The sequence below is a fragment of the Arvicola amphibius genome, chromosome 12, assembly GCF_903992535.2.
Source record: "Arvicola amphibius chromosome 12, mArvAmp1.2, whole genome shotgun sequence".
In the NCBI taxonomy this organism is placed as follows: Eukaryota; Metazoa; Chordata; class Mammalia; order Rodentia; family Cricetidae; genus Arvicola; species Arvicola amphibius.
Window position 1 is genome coordinate 121,036,824 of NC_052058.2, and position 17,404 is coordinate 121,054,227.

The 17,404-nt window shown below is 51.4% G+C and overlaps 1 protein-coding gene across 1 annotated transcript in view; it reads right to left on the reverse strand.

The window, feature by feature from the left end:
• Positions 1-8,357, reverse strand: part of Myh14 (myosin heavy chain 14) — a 57,977-nt gene extending 49,620 nt beyond the window's left edge. Inside the window, exons 1-3 of the mRNA XM_038313522.1 lie at positions 8,343-8,357; positions 6,925-7,075; positions 3,187-3,582 (exon numbers count right to left, since the gene is read on the reverse strand). Of these exons, the coding sequence (XP_038169450.1) occupies positions 3,187-3,579 (393 nt within the window). The 5' untranslated portion in view covers positions 3,580-3,582; positions 6,925-7,075; positions 8,343-8,357. The remainder of the gene's footprint in view (positions 1-3,186; positions 3,583-6,924; positions 7,076-8,342) is intronic.
• Positions 8,358-17,404: the final 9,047 nt, after the last annotated feature.

The window sequence follows — 17,404 nt, forward strand, 5'->3', positions numbered from 1 at the left end:
CTTGACTTCTTCGATGGACACACGGAGGGAACACATGCGACCTTCTGTTAAAGCCTCAAAGCTACACATGAAGCTGTGGAAGCAATCGTGTACGTCTGGAATCCCAGAACTCAGGAAGCTGGAGCAAGGGGATTGCTGTGGGTTCTGGGCCAGCCTGAGCTACTGACTGAGATTCTATTGTACTCAGAAGAGTACACGATCAGCAGAAAACACTCAACACCCACGGAGGTGGTTAGATAGCTGAGATAGCCCCTTAGCTAAGTCAGCCGACAGCTAACTAGCCTAATGCACTGGAGACAGCCAGCTGAACAAGCCAGATAGCTCACCACTTAGGACCACAGCTGCTTATTAATTAGGCTAGTCAGCCAATCGCTGGCTCTCCAGTGGGTACCTGCCCTGCCCTCCCGCCTGACTCTGGCAGGGTGTGGCCACCAGGCTTCCTGGTGCCACCTCTTCATGGAGGGGGCAGGCAGCTGGCCACAAGTGGAAGAACCGGTTAGCCTAGTATCTGTCTCTCTAGTCTCCTGGCTGCTCCCAGAGGTCTCAGGGTGGAGCAGCTGGACCACATTCCCTGGGAGGGTATCTCATGGCCGCTGGCGCCAGAGCCCACTCCCCATGCCAGTCCCTTGGGCCAGACACCACTTGGGTAACACCCAGGATGGAAACCCGAGCTGGCCAACAGGGCCAGGGGAGAAATGGAAGAGGCCTCAGTTCCTAGAGGGTCCATTGAAGGGTCTGGAAGGACTGCCTAGCCTGGAGGGCTCTGGAGACAGGCCTGCTCCTCCCCACCCTCCACGTCTCCACACACAATTTGAAGATATTCCCCTGTCTGGCTTCCTCTGGAAGAGCCTGCCTTATTACAAAGGCCCAGGGATTAAGAGAGAATGAATGCCAGCCAGCCAAGGTGGCTCCACCTCCTTCTCCAAACAGCAGTCTGGGATGCTCGAGTTACAGAGCCACCTGGGAGCCAAAGCTGACTGCTCTGTCTACGATGGAAGCCAGAGGCTGAGCTTCCCAGCTGTACATAACTTCCAGGAAGAACTGACCCCCTTAAAGGCTTAGTGAGAGTCAGGCCTGGGAGCACAGGCCTGCCATGATAGCTACTCTGGAGACTGAGGCAGGAGGATCAGAAGTTACCATAGGCAAGCTAGTGAGAATTTGTCTCAAAGTAAAAAGAGATCTAACAATGTGATCGGTGGTGGAGCCCCTGCCTAGAATCCCCCAGTGAGGGGCTGAGGGTAAAGCTCACCATGAGCAAGGCTTTGATTTTGATCCCAATAGGAAAAAAGGCCACAAAGTCCAGCCCTGGACAATGGGCTCAAACAGTGACACATTGTCCCATGTTACCCGGACGGAGTTCCTCGCATGGTCATCCATTCCACCAGTTTCCGCTGCCACTGGAGTCCCACTGAAGGGACCAGTCCCCTGGGGCCTCTCTTTCCACTGTTCTTACGACCAGTTGGTCACAAGCACATATTGTGTGTGGGCTGTCAGACAGGAAGGGAGCCGAAATCTCGGTGCTATCAATTGCCTACTGGTTGACCTGAGCAAGCAACCCCTCTGGGTATCATTGTCTCCATGAATGGAGAAAAGAATTGTGCTTCCCGCCCAGCATGGCTGAGAGCCTGTCAAAGTCCATGTGGCTTTCTGGAAACTCAGCGCCCATCTGCAGCACTGTACCTGTTTGGTGGGGGAGCCAACATCAGCGCTTTAGGCCAAGCTGAGGGAGAAAGGACACAGCCTGGTGTGTGCAGGGTTAGGGGGGTGGGGTGGGCAGCAAGAGTCCCTAGGAAAGGAATTCAGAGCTGAGCCTAGCAGAGAAAGCTATGTGTATCCACGGATTCCTCAGTGACCATGGGCCCTGGGCCCGAGTCACTTAACATTCTGGAATGTCGGTGACATCAACAGTCCCCAGCAAAGAAGCCAGCCAAGAACTCAACAACAGCACTCAGAGCAGGCCCAGTACAGCTTAAGTCCTTGATAAATATTTACAGTCACTATTCTCAGGTTTTTTTTCATTATAGTTGTAACATTCTTTGTTAAACTCTATGATCCTGTTTGCTCTCTTTTAAATGGAGTTAATCACACCTTAGCTGTCCATGAGACACACCCTACAAGCTTATTTAAAAGGAACAAAAAGCTGTGCATGTCACTCCCCACCAGCCCAGAGTGTCATGGCCGTGGGGTGTGAGGCAGCAAGCAGGCCTTCTAGAGACCTCCCGCATTTCTAACAGGAAGCCAGGATGTGGCACAACTTCCGTGTGCAGTACCCCCACTTGAAGTGCTATGCAGACATCAGAAATGGATCACAGAGCTTGGCAAACCACCTCAATCAATCTGGATATTATCAATCCCATGACATTATTTTGTTTTATTCTGCTGTTTCAGAACAGGATATCACTCTACACCCCAGCTGGCCTCAAAGTCAAGATCCTGCCAGAAGGTGGTGAGAAGGCTCAGGCAGTAAAGGTGCTTGCCACAGTGACCTGAGTCTGAACCCAAGACTCATGGGTAGGAGAGAACCAATCCAGCGAGCTGTGCTCTGACCTCCATACATGCCCCACCCCAAATAAATAAATGTAACCATTTTTTAAAGATCCTCCTCTCTTCTCTATGCCTGGTTCCATGGCGGTTTTTATTTTTATCTCTTTCTCTTGGTCTTTAGTAAATTGGGGCTAATAAAGGCCACGCCTTGCTGAGCAGAATTAAATGAACTAATGAAGCCATGTAGGCTTATTAGTCATGAATTTTCACTGTTTATTATTAAAAAGTGATTATTAAAAAGGATGTCCACACAGGACATCCAGCCAGGGGGAAGCAGGCTCCAGTCATCCGATAAAGTACAAGTTGGGCCAGTCTTAGGGTTGCTAGCCTGCCATTTCAGCTACTCTAAAGGACGGGCAGCAGTAGCCCAGGTTAGAGGCCAGCCTTGGTTACAACGGAGATCTCAACAAAAAGTGGCCCCGGGAAGTGGCTCAGCAATAGAAGACTTGCCTAGAATTTCCCAGTGAGGCGCTGGGGGAGTTGCTCAGTGTTGGCGCACCTGTCTAACCTCCTATTCCATAAAAAATAAAGCATTACAATTATCCACTAGTTGGAGGACGGTCACAGGACTCTAAGCCACTCCCCGCTAATCCAGGTCAGGTTGGTGACACCTGGCACCCCACGTGGGGGAATGTCACTCACATAAATGAGCCCAGAGTAGTAGCGCTCTCGCAGGTTGTGCAGGACGGATGCCTCGTTGAGGCAAGTAAGCTCAGCCATGTCCTCTGCCTTGCTGAACTTGGGTGGGTTCATGCGCTGGATTTGGTCCCTGGGCAGCCGCAGGCGCCGCCCACTCTCCGCCAGCTCCACTTCCGCCTCCTCCTCGCCTTCATCGCGGAGGGCTGCGGCCTCGAACCCATGTAGTTCTGAGGGCACCCATACCATGCGTCGCGCGGTCCACTCCACCTGTGGCCCTCCAGGGCCCCCCACGTTTGGTGTCCGGGGTGCAAACAGGAATGGCTGAGCCGCCTCAGGCACAGGGCCTGGCCTGGCGGCCACCTTCCTCCCAGACACAGACAGGGTCATTGCGGCCATGGTCTGTGGAAAGAGAGTGGACACATCAGTTGGGACTGTCTTTGGCCACACTGGGGCTTAAAGCCCTCCTGCACGCTAGAAAACACGGTACCACTGAGTCACCCCTCAGTCCTTTTTCTTTCTTTCCTCTTTTTGGGGGTTTTGGTTTTTTTTTTTTTTTTTTTTTTTTTTTTTTTTTTTTTTTTTTTTTTTTTTTTTTTTTTTTTTTGAGACAGGGTTTCTCTTTGTAGCCCTGGCTGTCCTGGAACTCGCTCTGTAGACCAGGCTGGCCTCTAACTCATAGAGATCCACCTGCCTCTGCCTGCTGGGTGCTGGGATTAAAGGCGTGCGCCATCACTGCCTGGCTCCCTCTGCTTCAGTCTTACAGTAGACGAAATGATAAGACTGTGCCCCCTGGCCCAGCTTTGCTACTTAAAAAATTCATTTCAGCTGAATGTGAGGGCCCATGCCTTTAATCCCAGCACTGGGGAGGCAGAGACAAGCGGATCTCTGAGTCTGAGACTAGCCTAGTTTACAAAGCAAGTTCCAGGACAGCCAGGGATATACAGAGAAAACCTGCCCCCAAAAAAGCAAAAATAATAAACAAACAAATAAATCCATTTATTGGGGCTGGAGAGATGGCTCAGAGGTTAAGAGCACTGCCTGCTCTTCCAAAGGTCCTGAGTTCAATTCCCAGCAACCACATGGTGGCTCACAACCATCTGTAATGGGGTCTGGTGCCCTCTTCTGGCCTGCAGGCATACACACAGACAGAATATTGTATACATAATAAATAAATAAATATTTTTTTAAAAAAGAAAATAAATCCATTTATTATGGGTCTGGATCTGAGTTCAGTATCTTGTATTGGGTGTTCACAACTACCTGGACTCCCCCCTCCCCCCACATAAAGTAATATAAATAAATCTTCTTGTAAAGGATTTATTATTTTTGTGTGTTTGGGTGTGTGTGTGTTTGGCGTGTTTGGGTGTGTCTGTGTTTGGGTGTGTGTGTTCTGTGTTTGGGTGGGTGTGTCTGGTGTGTTTGTGTGTGTGTGTGTGTTTGGCTGTTTTTATATGTATGAAGTTCTCACAGAGGCCAGAAGAAGAGGCACTGATTCCCTGGAACTGGAGTGATGGTGTAGATGCTGAGGAACCAGCAGCAGTTCTCTGCAGAGCAATCAGTGCTACAATGTCTATACCACAGCATGCAGTACCCATGGAGGCCACGAGAGGGCAGTGGATCCTCTGGACCTGTAGCTACAGACTGTTCTGAACCACCATATTGGTGCTGGGAATTGAACAGAGATCCTCTGCAGGCAGCAGCCGGTGCCCCTAAGTGCTGAGCCATCTCTCCACTGACCCTCCCCTCAAAATATGCTTACTATAAAATTTTAAATACACTCTTGGCTTGCATTCTGTTTATATTGGACGGTACTATCCTAATCTCAGGAGACAGATAAAAAGATAAATTGTTATAATCATGTAAATGGTTTAATGGTGACGAACGGCTATCAGAGCTAAAGAGCAGGGAGAAGGGGTGCTGGTGTCGAGGCTGCGCTTACATTTTACCTGGACTGAGTATCAAAGCCTTTCCTACTAAAATAAAGACCTGCATGATCTAAGGGGTGAGAGCAAAGGCCCTGGGGCAGGGATGTGTACCTGTCTGCAGCGCTCCAGTGGCTGGAGCTGAATGAGGAGAGGGTAGGGGGTGAGGTGGAAGGACACTGCCCACTCTAGGGGCCCAGGCAGGGCCCAGATCTGATGTCTGTCACCTCTGCACCCACCTGCCCCATAATCATAGGATGGTCGCACATCCCCATCTTCCCTCTGGCTTCCCCCGCACTCTTTCTTACATTCATTCAGCATTCTCAGAGACACTGGAGACTCATGAAGTGCGGGGCCCCGCCTTTGAGCAGGCTTTAGAGTGCGGTGGGCCCAGCTAAGTCTCGGATTCTTTAAGGAGGGTTCCTGGGGGCAGTCAGAGTACCTGGGCGCCTTCCCACCTGCCGGGGTCACTGACTAGGGAATGTAGCAGTTCCAGGGTGTTCCAAAATCCCACAGAAAATGTCCCACATTGTCTCTCTTGCAGGAAGTAGTCCCTACTGTCCCGCCACCTCCATTCGAAAGCAAAGAGCACCACACCCCTATCTTCCACTTTACCCTGTGACCAGGCCACCTCCCGCACACCCCTTAGGAGCATCCACCCAAGCTCTCAGCTTGTTCAAGGGGTTCCCCCCTAATCCTGTCCCCTCAAGCTTGCCCCAGGAGAGTTTCTCATGTGTAAACTTCCTCCCACCCCCATCAGCACCAACAGCCAATAGTTCCCAGTCACTGTGGCCCCCGAGCTCAACAAATGGTGAGCCCCAAAGGGCCAAGGATCACCCCAGGCTCCCTGTGGCAAAGATACACCCAGAGCCAAGCCCCATCCCAGGGACTTTACCCCACCCCACCCACCTGCTTCCTCCCCAGCCTGGTGGCCTTTGACCAGAAAGGGTTTGGTGGCTCTGAGCCTCCCCGCCTGTCACTCCCCTTAGGGGCTAGAAGAGCAGGCTCAGCGCCTCAGAGTCAGGGCGCAGGACCCCAGAGTGGGATCTCCAGCCCCGTCTCCGCCGACAGGGCCCACTGCAGACAGGCTTAGAAGTGGGGATGTGGGGTTCCAGCAGGGTAGGCCTAGGCCCTAGCCCCAAACGGCTGAGCCCCAGCCACACACCTCTCCCTTAGGCAGCAGGAATGTGGTGCCAGGACTCATTAGTGTCACTTAGGCAGGTGAGAGCACCTGGGAGGGGCAGACAGACCCGTGTGGAAAAGGAAAGCAGCCAGGGCCCCGCCCGCCCTGGCAGGGGCTGGGACAGAACCAAGCTTATGACCTCAGCTTATGGGTAAGATCCCATCCTGCTCCCGCCTTCTCCCTCAGACAGGGGGTCCAGGTCCCAGTTGCCTCTCTCACACACAGGGGTCCTGCTCCAGCCTCCTCCCTCAGACACGGGTCCAGGTCCCAGCCTCCTCCCTCAGACACAGGGGTCCAGGTCCCAGCCTCCTCCCTCAGTCACAGGGGTCCTGAGCCCAGCCAGCTCTCCTCCCTGAGGTCCAGGTGTCCAGGCCCCAGCCTGCTCCCTCAGATCAGGTGTCCAGACCCCAGCCCTTCTCCCTCAGACCCAGGGGTCCATGGCCCAGCTTCCTCCCTCAGACCTATGGTTCCTGAACCTCAGTTCTCCTCCTTCAGACACTGGGGTTCATGCTCAGCTTCCTCCTGACTTGGGGTACCCGGCCCATGTACCTCCGGAAGCTCGCATCCTAACCCCCTCTCCTCCTGATCAAGTGTCCTGTGACCTGCCTCCTCTATCCCGTGAACCCCCGAGGCTACCTGGGCGCCTGGCGGTGGAGAGATGGGGAGGCCTTGGAGTCCAGATCCTCTCCAGCACCCAGGTGAGGCCGGCTCTGCGGTCCAGCGAGGGGCAGGGCTTCTCGCGTCAGGAGGCGGGACCTGCCTCTGACATCACCCGACACCTGCCGGGCTGGGCAAGAGGGTGGGGCCTGGAGCGGCAGCCAGCCAGAGGTAAAACCTGTTGCCAGGTGGGCGGCGGCAGTTAAAGGAGAAAGTCCGGCGCAGAGCCAGCCTGCACATGCCTCCTAGGGTTCGAATCCCTCCCCGGCCTTCTGCTTTCCTCGCTAGGAACTGAGGCTCATGAAATCAATAAAAATCATGTGTAAAAGGGACCTAGACAGCTGTTTTATCATTTATTATCTCTGACCCTCAGTTTCCTCAACATTGGAAATGAGGCACCCCAATGTCAAAATGCTATGTCTGCTTTGGGGACTTGGGTCTCCTTAGGGTGAACTGAAGAGGAAGCATAGGGTAGGCGTGTCTGCCAGAAGCTTATAGTTTTCTCCTTAGAAGATGTAAAGAGTTCTGACTTACACAATTTACTTTTCTTTTTTGTTTTTCTAATACATGGTCTTAGGCAGCCTAGGCTGGCCTGGAACTCATCGTGTAGCTGAGGCTGGTCTCGAACCACTGATTACTACCGTGGTGTTATTTAAAAAAGGGAGCCACGTGGCCAGGCACACCAGGTCCCTCCATTCCCCACCACGGCCAGGTCACCCTGTGAAATGGGGACTACAGAAACCACTTCAACTCCATTCTCAGTTACGAATTAAAGTGCCCAAGTCCATTGTGAGGGTGTTCTGATACGACTTGGCTGTGCGTAGTGGCGCAGTCCTCTCATCCCAGCATAGAGAGGCTCAGGCATGAAGGTTGGGACTAGAGGTCAGCTTGGTCTACACCGTGAGCTCCCGGCTAGCTAAACTACAGAATGAGAACCCGTCTCAGAAAAATTAACTAAACCAAGTCAAAACAAGACAGACTGGGACACTCAGACAAATACATCCGTCCTGGCCCCTGGTCCTTCCCTCTCTCTCTGGTCCACAGCTATTCCCTCCTATTCACGGTCGTCCGGGGAGCTAGGGAGAAGAGACCATGACTCAGGTGTCCTATCACACAAAGTTCCGAGCACTGCCTCAGTTTCCCTTTCTGCAGAACAGACCGGGTGACTCCTTCAGAGAGGACCCCAGGATCTCTGGCACGCGGTGGGAAGCAGGGCTGGGTGACTGCAACCCCCTCTACCCCTCCTCGACCCCGGGCTGGCTTGGACCCACAGTGAATGCCCTGGCCCACCCCTCCCCATGACCCCCAGCACAGTCCGTCGGCTCCGGCCTCCCCTGGCCTGGCCGCCCCTGGCACCACCGCCCCGGACGCACTGCGGGGGCCCCCCGGACACTCACCGGCGCCCAGGGCGGTCCAGAGGCCTCGGCCAGGGCAGAAAAGGGGGAGGGGCCTTCGTGGGACAGCCCCGCCCACAGGTGGGCACCACGGACCAATCAGCACTCGCTGCGGCCCGCTCCGACCCCATCCCGCGGCTCAGCTCTGTCCAATCAAAAGGAGTGGCTGGTACGCCTTGCCAATCAGAAGTTGGCGAAGCGTGCCAGGCGTGGGAAAAGAACCTGGCCGAGAGTGCGCGGCCGTTGGAGGGGCCCGGGCCTGATGGCCAGCGGGAGGCACCAATAAAGAGGCTCGGGGAGCGGCCGGGAGCCGCTGGTTGAAGGGGACCCGGTGAATGGGCCGCTTTGTACACAGCCATGAATGGACGCCTTTGTGCGTGTACGGACCGGGCAGCAGGAGGCCGGAATGCCTGGGTCCCCGGGGAGCTGGCGCGCGGACACACACTAAGGAGATGTCGCTTTTGTGGAACGCAGACCGTGAGCAGGCTCTATGCAGGTGGATGGCTACTGCCTGGGTCAAAATTGTTATTTATTGAGCGCCTGCTGTATGCTCAAAGCTACGTAGAGCGTTTCCACTATATAATGTCCCTGAAGTCTTTAAATCGGGGCTAAGAGAGCCTCATCTTGGGCTGGGACTGGGGCAGAGTGGTAAAAAGGTTTGCCTAGCATTCACGAAGCCCTAGGTTCCATCCCAGCACTGTGTAAACTGGGCGTGGTGGTACCAGCTAGTCATCCCAGCCCTCACCCTCTGGCTACATAAAGGTCACCCTTGGCTTCATAAAGAATTCTAGGCCTGCCTAGGTTACAGGAGACCCTGTTCTAGAAAATAAAAACAAAACCGCGACCTCGTCTTGAGGATCACATCTATCACCCCAGCATTTGGGGGGAGGGCGGGCTGCGGTGAGTTTGAGGTCATGGGTTGAAACAAAGCGACTGAGTGACGGAGTGTGATCCTGTCTCTGCAGAAAAAAGCCTAAGGATGCTTCAAATCACAATGCTGCAAAAATAAATAAAAAGTAAACAAACAAATACCAAAGGCCCCAAGGCCCTGGCCACATAGCCACACCCCACCGCACTTGGACCTGCGTCGCACGTGCGTCGCTCGTCCTGTGCAAATGCTAGTCCTCCCAGTCGTTGTTTCCCTTGTGTTTTTATGCAATGCGTATAGGTTATGTACATGCAGTACTGTTAGAGGCCGGAAGAGGGCGTCAGAGCCCCTGGAACTGAAGGTACAGATGCCTGCAGGCTGCCATAAGGGTGCTGGGTATTGAACCAGGGTCCTCCGGAAGAGCAGTGGCTGCAGGCCTACCCCTTCGTTTCTGAGTCAGGGTTTCACTCTGCAGCCCTGGCCATCCTGGCACCAGCCAACGTTCCTGCCGACTAGTGACGTCATCAGCCTGCTCAATCTTCCTAGCAGCCAGTAATGTCATCATGTCTTTACGGGCCTGTTACGTGAGGTAGCATGAGCTCCGCTTGCTCAGTCTGAGGGGACATGAGACTGGCTATGTGGAGGAGAATGACTCTTCACCTCATGGATGCTGCAATCACCAGTGTGCGCCACCACACGTGAAGTCATACAGGGAACAGCAGGCTTCCTTCCACTGGGGATTTTCCACACCACTTTAGTGTCTGCTCTTATTTAGAGAGAACACTCACCGCTCTAAGCCCTCAAATTAAATCCCACAACATGGACCCCACCGGCGCCATGCAGTTGGTCCTGCTATCGTGCCCTTTTACAGGTGTGGGCACAGAGACCCGGCTACCTCAGTGAGATCACTTCCTGTCTCCACTGTACCACCAGAGGCAAGGCAAGACCAAAGAATCGATTCCAAAGAAAGCACGCCCTTTCCTCAAAGCCCTCCACACATCCTCCATCACACCAGACAGAATACATGCTTGGGGTAAAGTTCCAACCTGTCTCCTTGGAGATCTTCACATACACACACCTGACACCGTCTGCGGGATTCTCCCCACCATATTGTGAGCCCCTGGCTGTCTGGGGCTAATCTTCTCCTTATGAAGCTACCTGTCTCAGGGTTTCTGTTGGCACAAGAGACACCATGATGGTAGCAACTCTTATAAAGGAAAGCATTTAATTGGGGCTGGCTCACAGTTTCAGAGGTTTAGTCCATTATCTTCATGATGAGAAGCATGCAGGCAGGCATGATGCTGGAGAGCTAAGAGTTCTACATCAAGATACACAGGCAGCAATCCGAGACATTGATACTCTAGGCCTTGCCTGAACTTCAGAGACCTCAAAGCCCACCCCGAGTGATGCACTTCCTCCAACAGAGCCACACCCCTCACAGTTCTGCTCTCCACGGGCCTTTGGGGGCCATTTTTATTCAAACCATCACAGTCCCCATGGGCAGGTAAGCTGCAACAGAGAGGAAAATCAGTGGTAAAGGGGAATGGAACACCCAAATATGTGTGGACAGAGAGAAGGAAGGAGAGCATGGAAGCTTCCTGAATCCCAGCCCTCAGTATGACCTGAGTCCACAGAACTGAGCAAAAAGGCTGAAAGGTGTGGGTAAGACAAGCAAGGCGCTAAGACATTATACAATAATAAAAGATTTTGTGTGGGGTGAAGTTCAGTCGGTAAAGTGCTTGCCTGCATGCACAAAGCCCTGCCTTCAGTCCCCAGCATCACATAAACTGGGTGGAGTGTCGCATACCTGTAATTCCAGCACTTTGGAGGTGGAGGCAGAAGGATCCAGAGTTCAAGGTTCCATATGACCCCAGTCAGAATGACCATCATCAAGAAAACAAACATCAGGCCAGCAAGATGACTTGCCAGGGAAAAGGGCTTGCCACCAAGCCCCATAAGCTGACTTCAGCCTCCTGAACCCACATCAGGAGGCAAAAGCCGGAGAGGCTATGTGTGAGACCAACTTGATCTACATAGTGAGTTCTGAGCCAGATAGGGCTACACACTGAGACTGTGTCACCATCTGTGGGTGGTGTGTATGTACATGTGAGTGTGTGTGTCCTTATGTGGTGGTGTGTATGTTCGTGTGTGTGTGTGTGTGTGTGTGTGTGTGTGTGTCCTGAGGGTCGCAGAGGCACTGGCTACCAAGCCTGATGACCCGAGTTCCATTCCTGGGACCCATGAAGTGTAAGGAGAGAAAGGCACCCCCATACTGTTCTGTGACCTCTAACATGTGCCTTGTCAACACGCACCCTCACTCATGCACACATGCATGGGCGGGAATGTAATAATAAGGGACATGGTGGAATGCTAAGTTGGGATAGGTGCTGCTGGCAAGCCTGATGACCCGAGTTCAAGCCTTGGGACAGGATCGGCTCCTGAGTTGTTCTCTGCCCTGAACACATGCGTGTGGGTGTCCTGCACTAACACGCCTCTCCACTAATAATAAATACACTTTTGAAAGACTAAAAACAACTCCTATTCCAAGAGATGACACCCTGCTCTGGCCTCTGTGGGCATAGGTACTCACATGTACAAATACACCACCCGAGAAGGACACACACACGTACATACATACCATCCACATAAGGACACACACACACACATGTACATATACACCACCACAGAAGGACACACACACTCACATGTACATACACACCACCACAGAAGGACACACACACACATGTACATACACACCACCACAGAAGGACACACACACACACTCACATGTACATACACACCACCACAGAAGGACACACACACACACTCACATGTACATACACACCACCACAGAAGGAAACACACACACTCACATGTACATTCACACCACCACAGAAGGACACACACACTCACATGTACATACACACTACCACAGAAGAACACACACACACACTCACATGCACATACATACCACCTACAGGACACACACACTCACATGTACGTACACAACACTCACAGAAGGACACACACACTCACATGTACATACATACCACCCACAGAAGGACACACACACACGAACATACACACCACCACAGAAGAACACACACACACTCACATGTACTTACACACCATCCACAGAAGGGGACACACACACACGTACATACACACCACCTACAGAAGGACACAGACACACACACATGAACATACACACCACCACAGAAAGACACACACACTCACATGTACATACACACCACCCATAGGACACACTCACATGTACATACACACCACCCACAGAAGGACACACACACACACACACACACAAGAGCAATGCATGTTCCTTACTCCCAAGTCTTTTCTTCAGCCCTCGAATAAATCTTTTTTAAAAAACTAGAAATTGGAATTGAGAGCTATTTCAGCAGTTAAGAGTGATTGATGTTGCAGAGGACCTAGATTGTTTCCAGCACCTATAGCAGATAGCGCACAACCACCTATAACTCCATCCATGTTAGCCAGTGCCCTCTTCTGGCCTTCAAGGGCACAGCACTCCCATGGTGCTCATAAATACAGGCAAGTGTATGCACATACACATAACATTTTTGTTTTGTTTTTGGAGACAGGGTCTCCCTATGTAACTCTGGCTGTCTTAGAATTCTGTATCTAGCCTTAAACTCACAGAGATCCACCTGCCTCTGTTTGGATTAAAAGTGGGCATCACTATGCCCCGCTCACATTTAAAAAAATTAAAAACAGGCCAGGCAGTGGTAGCACACACTTTTAACCCCAGCACTCAGGAATCAGGGGCAAGGCGGATCAAGGCCAGCCTGGTCTACAAAGTGAGTTCCAGTACAGCCAGGGCTGTTACACAGAGAAACTTTGTCTCAAAAAAAAAAAAAAAAAAAACAACAACAACAACAAAATTAAAAACAAATCTAAAAACAAAAAAGTAGAGACTGGAGTAATAGCTGTTCTTATAGTGAATCCAGTTTCTATTGTAGCACCCACACAGATGCACACACCCACATGGATGCACACACCGCATGGATGCACACACCCGCATGGATGCACAAACCCACATGGATGCACACACCCATCTGGATGCACACACCTGCATGGATTCACACACCCACATGGATGCACACACCCGCATGGATGCACACACCCACATGGATGCACACACCCACGTGGATGCACACACCCACGTGGATGCACACACCCACGTGGATGCACACACCCACATGGATGCATACACCCATCTGTAACTCCAATTCCAGGGCATTCAATACCTTCTTCTGGTCTCTGCAGGCACCAGGCATGTAGGTAGTGTACTTTTATACATACATGTAAAACATATAAAATAATAAAGTAATTTTATATGCAGGCAAAATATCTATGAACATAAAATAGCAAAGTATTTTAAAAAATTATAAAAACTATATAAAGTTTAAAAAATTATAAAAACTAAACCAAAACTAGAACTACCACATGATCAGTCCTAGCCCAAAGAACTCCACAGGGACACCTGCTTGGCCATGCTCACTGCTTCTCTGTCCACAAAAGCCAGGAAGCAGCAGCCGCTTAGATGTCCATCGAGAGATGAATAGATAAAGAGAATGTGTACAGGCACAATGAACCTTTATTCAGTTGTAAAGAGGAACAGAATCATGTCCTCTGCAGGAAGATAGTTGGGCCTGGAAATCAGCATGCTAGAAAGGCTCAGACAGTTTCAAACAGACAAATATTCAATGCCAGACTCTAGATTAGAATATATTATAAATAATAATCATATGTGATATGTTTCACTATATATGACACAAAAAAGGTAGAAGGGGTTCGGATATGGTGGCTCACGCCTGTCATACCTACACTGGAGAGATGAAGGCAGGAGGACCGTCGTGTCGAGGCCAGCCTCAGCTACAAGGAAGTTTTGGGTCAGCCTGGGCTATGTGAGGTAGTGTCTCTAAAAAGAAAAGAAGAAGCTTGGCATCATGGAACAGAGGCAGTCAGATCTCTGAGTTCAAAGTCAGCCTGGTCTACAGAGTGAGTTCCAGGACAGTCAGAGTTTAATAGCGAAACCCTGCCTCAAAAAGTAAAAGAAAAAAAAAGGAACTGAGAAGATGGCTCAGTCAGCAAAGTGAGTGCCGTGTAAACACGAAGAACTGAATTTTGGTCCCCAGCACCCAGCCTTAAACCAAGTGTAGTGTTGTAAGCCTGCAATTCCAGTGCTGTGCTGCAGACCTAAGGGACTCCCTGGGGCTCCCTAGTCAGCCAGGCAAGCCCAATTGCTAAACTCCAGGATCAGTTAGAGACCCTGTCTCAAGAAATGAAGAGAAGGGCGGGTAAGATGGTTCAGCGAGTAAAACTGCCCAGTTTGCTGACCCACACAGTGGGAGGAGAGTCAGTCTCTGTGGGGGGAAGAGAGGAACCAGGAAGAGGGCAAAAAACCCAAGAGAGAGTCTTAAGGTTGGATAGGACATAAGCACATTCCAAACAGTCCTAAAATTATCATAATTAACCAATCCCCTTCCAATTTTAATTTTGAATCTAAAACATAAAAATAGATACATGAACTGCTAGAGCCCCGGCCCCCAAACCTGGAGCTGAGCCAAGAGATGGGAAATCAGGGATGGGAAGGCTGCTCATGGGGAAGAAACTTTTGAGTGAGCACAAAATCTGGGGGACCCTGGATTCCACAGAGCAAAGACAGAACTGGACTGCAGTGTCCCGGGGCTGCCTTGTAATTCCACCTGGGTATTTTCTCATGGCAAAGGCTCAGACGGTGCCAGCATTATTTTTGGTCACTGTTGTGTTGGCTGTAGTTCTGGTCCGTGTGACTCTGGGTTGGAAGTAGCCCAGGACCAGAGAGAGTTGGCAGCCTCCTGCGATTCGTGGACAAGTGGCAGGCCCTGTTCTGCAAAGAGAAATACGTGCAGAGTGCCTACTGTGTGCTGGCTCTTGTTCTGGTTTGGGACTGGCCAGATCTGGCTAGGTCTCCTGCACAGTGCTGGACAGTAGAGACTTCTCTGCCTTACCAAGGCGTGGGCTATAGCTGCCCAGTTCCACCCTTGAAACCTTACAACAGGTGGAGGTAAGAGGTGAATGTATGGATGAGGCCATGTCCTAATAAAGCTTTATTAACACATACAGGATGATTGGCCCTCAGGCTGTGGGTTGGAAAGTCCAGTCTTGGACTCTCAGATGATGACAGGCATAAAGATTTGTTAATCTGACTACCCAGGAGGCATCAAGAGGCAGGTCGCATCTTGTTTATTTCCCACTCTGGGTCCATATTGTCTGGTTACACTGAGAGAACAAGCAGGGATTTCACTGGGGCTATCTAGTGCCATCTGCTACCCCTGCCTTCTCTGGTCTCAGCCCTACCCTTTCTGTACCAGCTAGCACTTGCCAACTTGAGCTACATGGGAAGACGGAACTTCAGTTCTGTGGTTGCAGCTGTCACATGGGTCTGTAGGGCATCTTCTTGATTGATGATTGCTATAGAAGGGCCCCAGTCCAGCGAGGGTGATGCTACACTCGGAAGGTGGTCCTGAGTTGTATAAAAAATCAGGGTGAGCAAGCCATGGGGAGCAATCCAGTAAGCAGCACCCCTCATGGCCTCTACATCAGCTCCTGTCCCGATTTCCCTGCGTGAGGGACCCTCTCCTCCCCCAGGTTGCTTTGGGTCATTGTTGCGTAACAGAAAGTGAACTACATCACGTGCCCCGCTCTAGCCCCTCTGGCCTCTCCAGTTCCTCACACACCAGGCCTCCGTCCCTGCCTTCTCCACCCAGGATGTGCCATCGCCTTTCTTTTCCAGCGGAGTTTTCCCTGAGGACCTGCACATTCAAGAGGACCTGATACCCATCTCCCTGGTCTTATTTTTGTGGTTCAGCTGGTTTGGTTTAATGAGAGAGTCTCATGTAGCATAGGCTGGCCTTGAACTTCTGATCCTCCTGCCTCCACCTCTTAGGTGCTGGACTAACAGGCTGGCTGGGTACATAGTGCTAAAGTATTTGATGTCAAGTTCTCAGAGTCGAAAGGTGTGCACTTCACCAGTTAAGCCTCTCCCAGCACCATTTCTCTTTTTATTAAAACATCTTTAGTCTAAAATTCAGGAGGCAGAACGATCAAAAGTTCAAAGCCAGCCTGGGCTACAAAGTAGGATCAAAAAATCAAAAATCAGACAAATAAAAAGGAAAACAAAGCCCAAAGCAGCCTACATCAACGGAGCAGCAACCTGTGCAGGCTCTCTGTTAACCCAGCTGTGCAGGCACTCCATCATCCCAGCTGTGCAGGCGGGCACTCCATCATCCCAGATGTGCAGGCAGGCACTCCATCATCCCAGCTGTTCAGGCAGGCACTCTGTCAACCCAGCTGTGCAGGCGGACACTCCATCATCCCAGCTGTGCAGGCAGGCACTCCATCATCCCAGCTGTGCAGGCAGGCACTCCATCAATCCAGCTGTGCAGGCAGACACTCCATCATCTCAGCTGTGCAGACATTCATACTTTGGTGTGGATTTTTTTGTTGAATGTCTACTGTCTTAGGTAGAGCAAGCTGATTATAACCATCCTTCACTAGGAAATCCTGAGTGCAGGCACTGTCTTAAATATTTTATATCCTGGAGCTAGCTCACTGGGAGCTCACAGCCACTCTGAGGCTAGTGCCTGAAGACTCCTCTATCACAGGAGGCAAGGATATTGGTGAAGCGTGTACAAGCCTCCTGAGGTGCAGTGGCAGGGCTAGCTTAGAAACCAGAAAGTCCCAAGGTTTCTCTAGCTCTTCCCTTAGAGGAGGGGACCCAGAGCAGGTTGACAGTGGTAGCCTGTGGGTGTACAATCCTAGCCCCCCAAACCCTCCCCAGAGCAATCAGATGAGCGGCTCTGGTCAGGGCCTGGAGAGTATGCATCTCACTACACTTCTGGGTACCACAGTCTCACTGACCCCTCCAAAACTAGCCTGAAACTTCTGCATCTCAACACACTCTGGGTACCACAGCTTCACTGACTCCTCCAAAACCAGCCTGAAACTTAGTGGTTTTTAAAGGGTTTTGGGTTTTTTTTTCTATATGTGGCGCTTTGCCTGCACGACTATCTGCTCACTATACACTGTGGAGGCCAGAGAGGCTTACAGACCCTCTGGGATTGGAGTTATAGATAGATGTGAGCCATGTGGGTTCATGATGGGAGCCACACTTGGA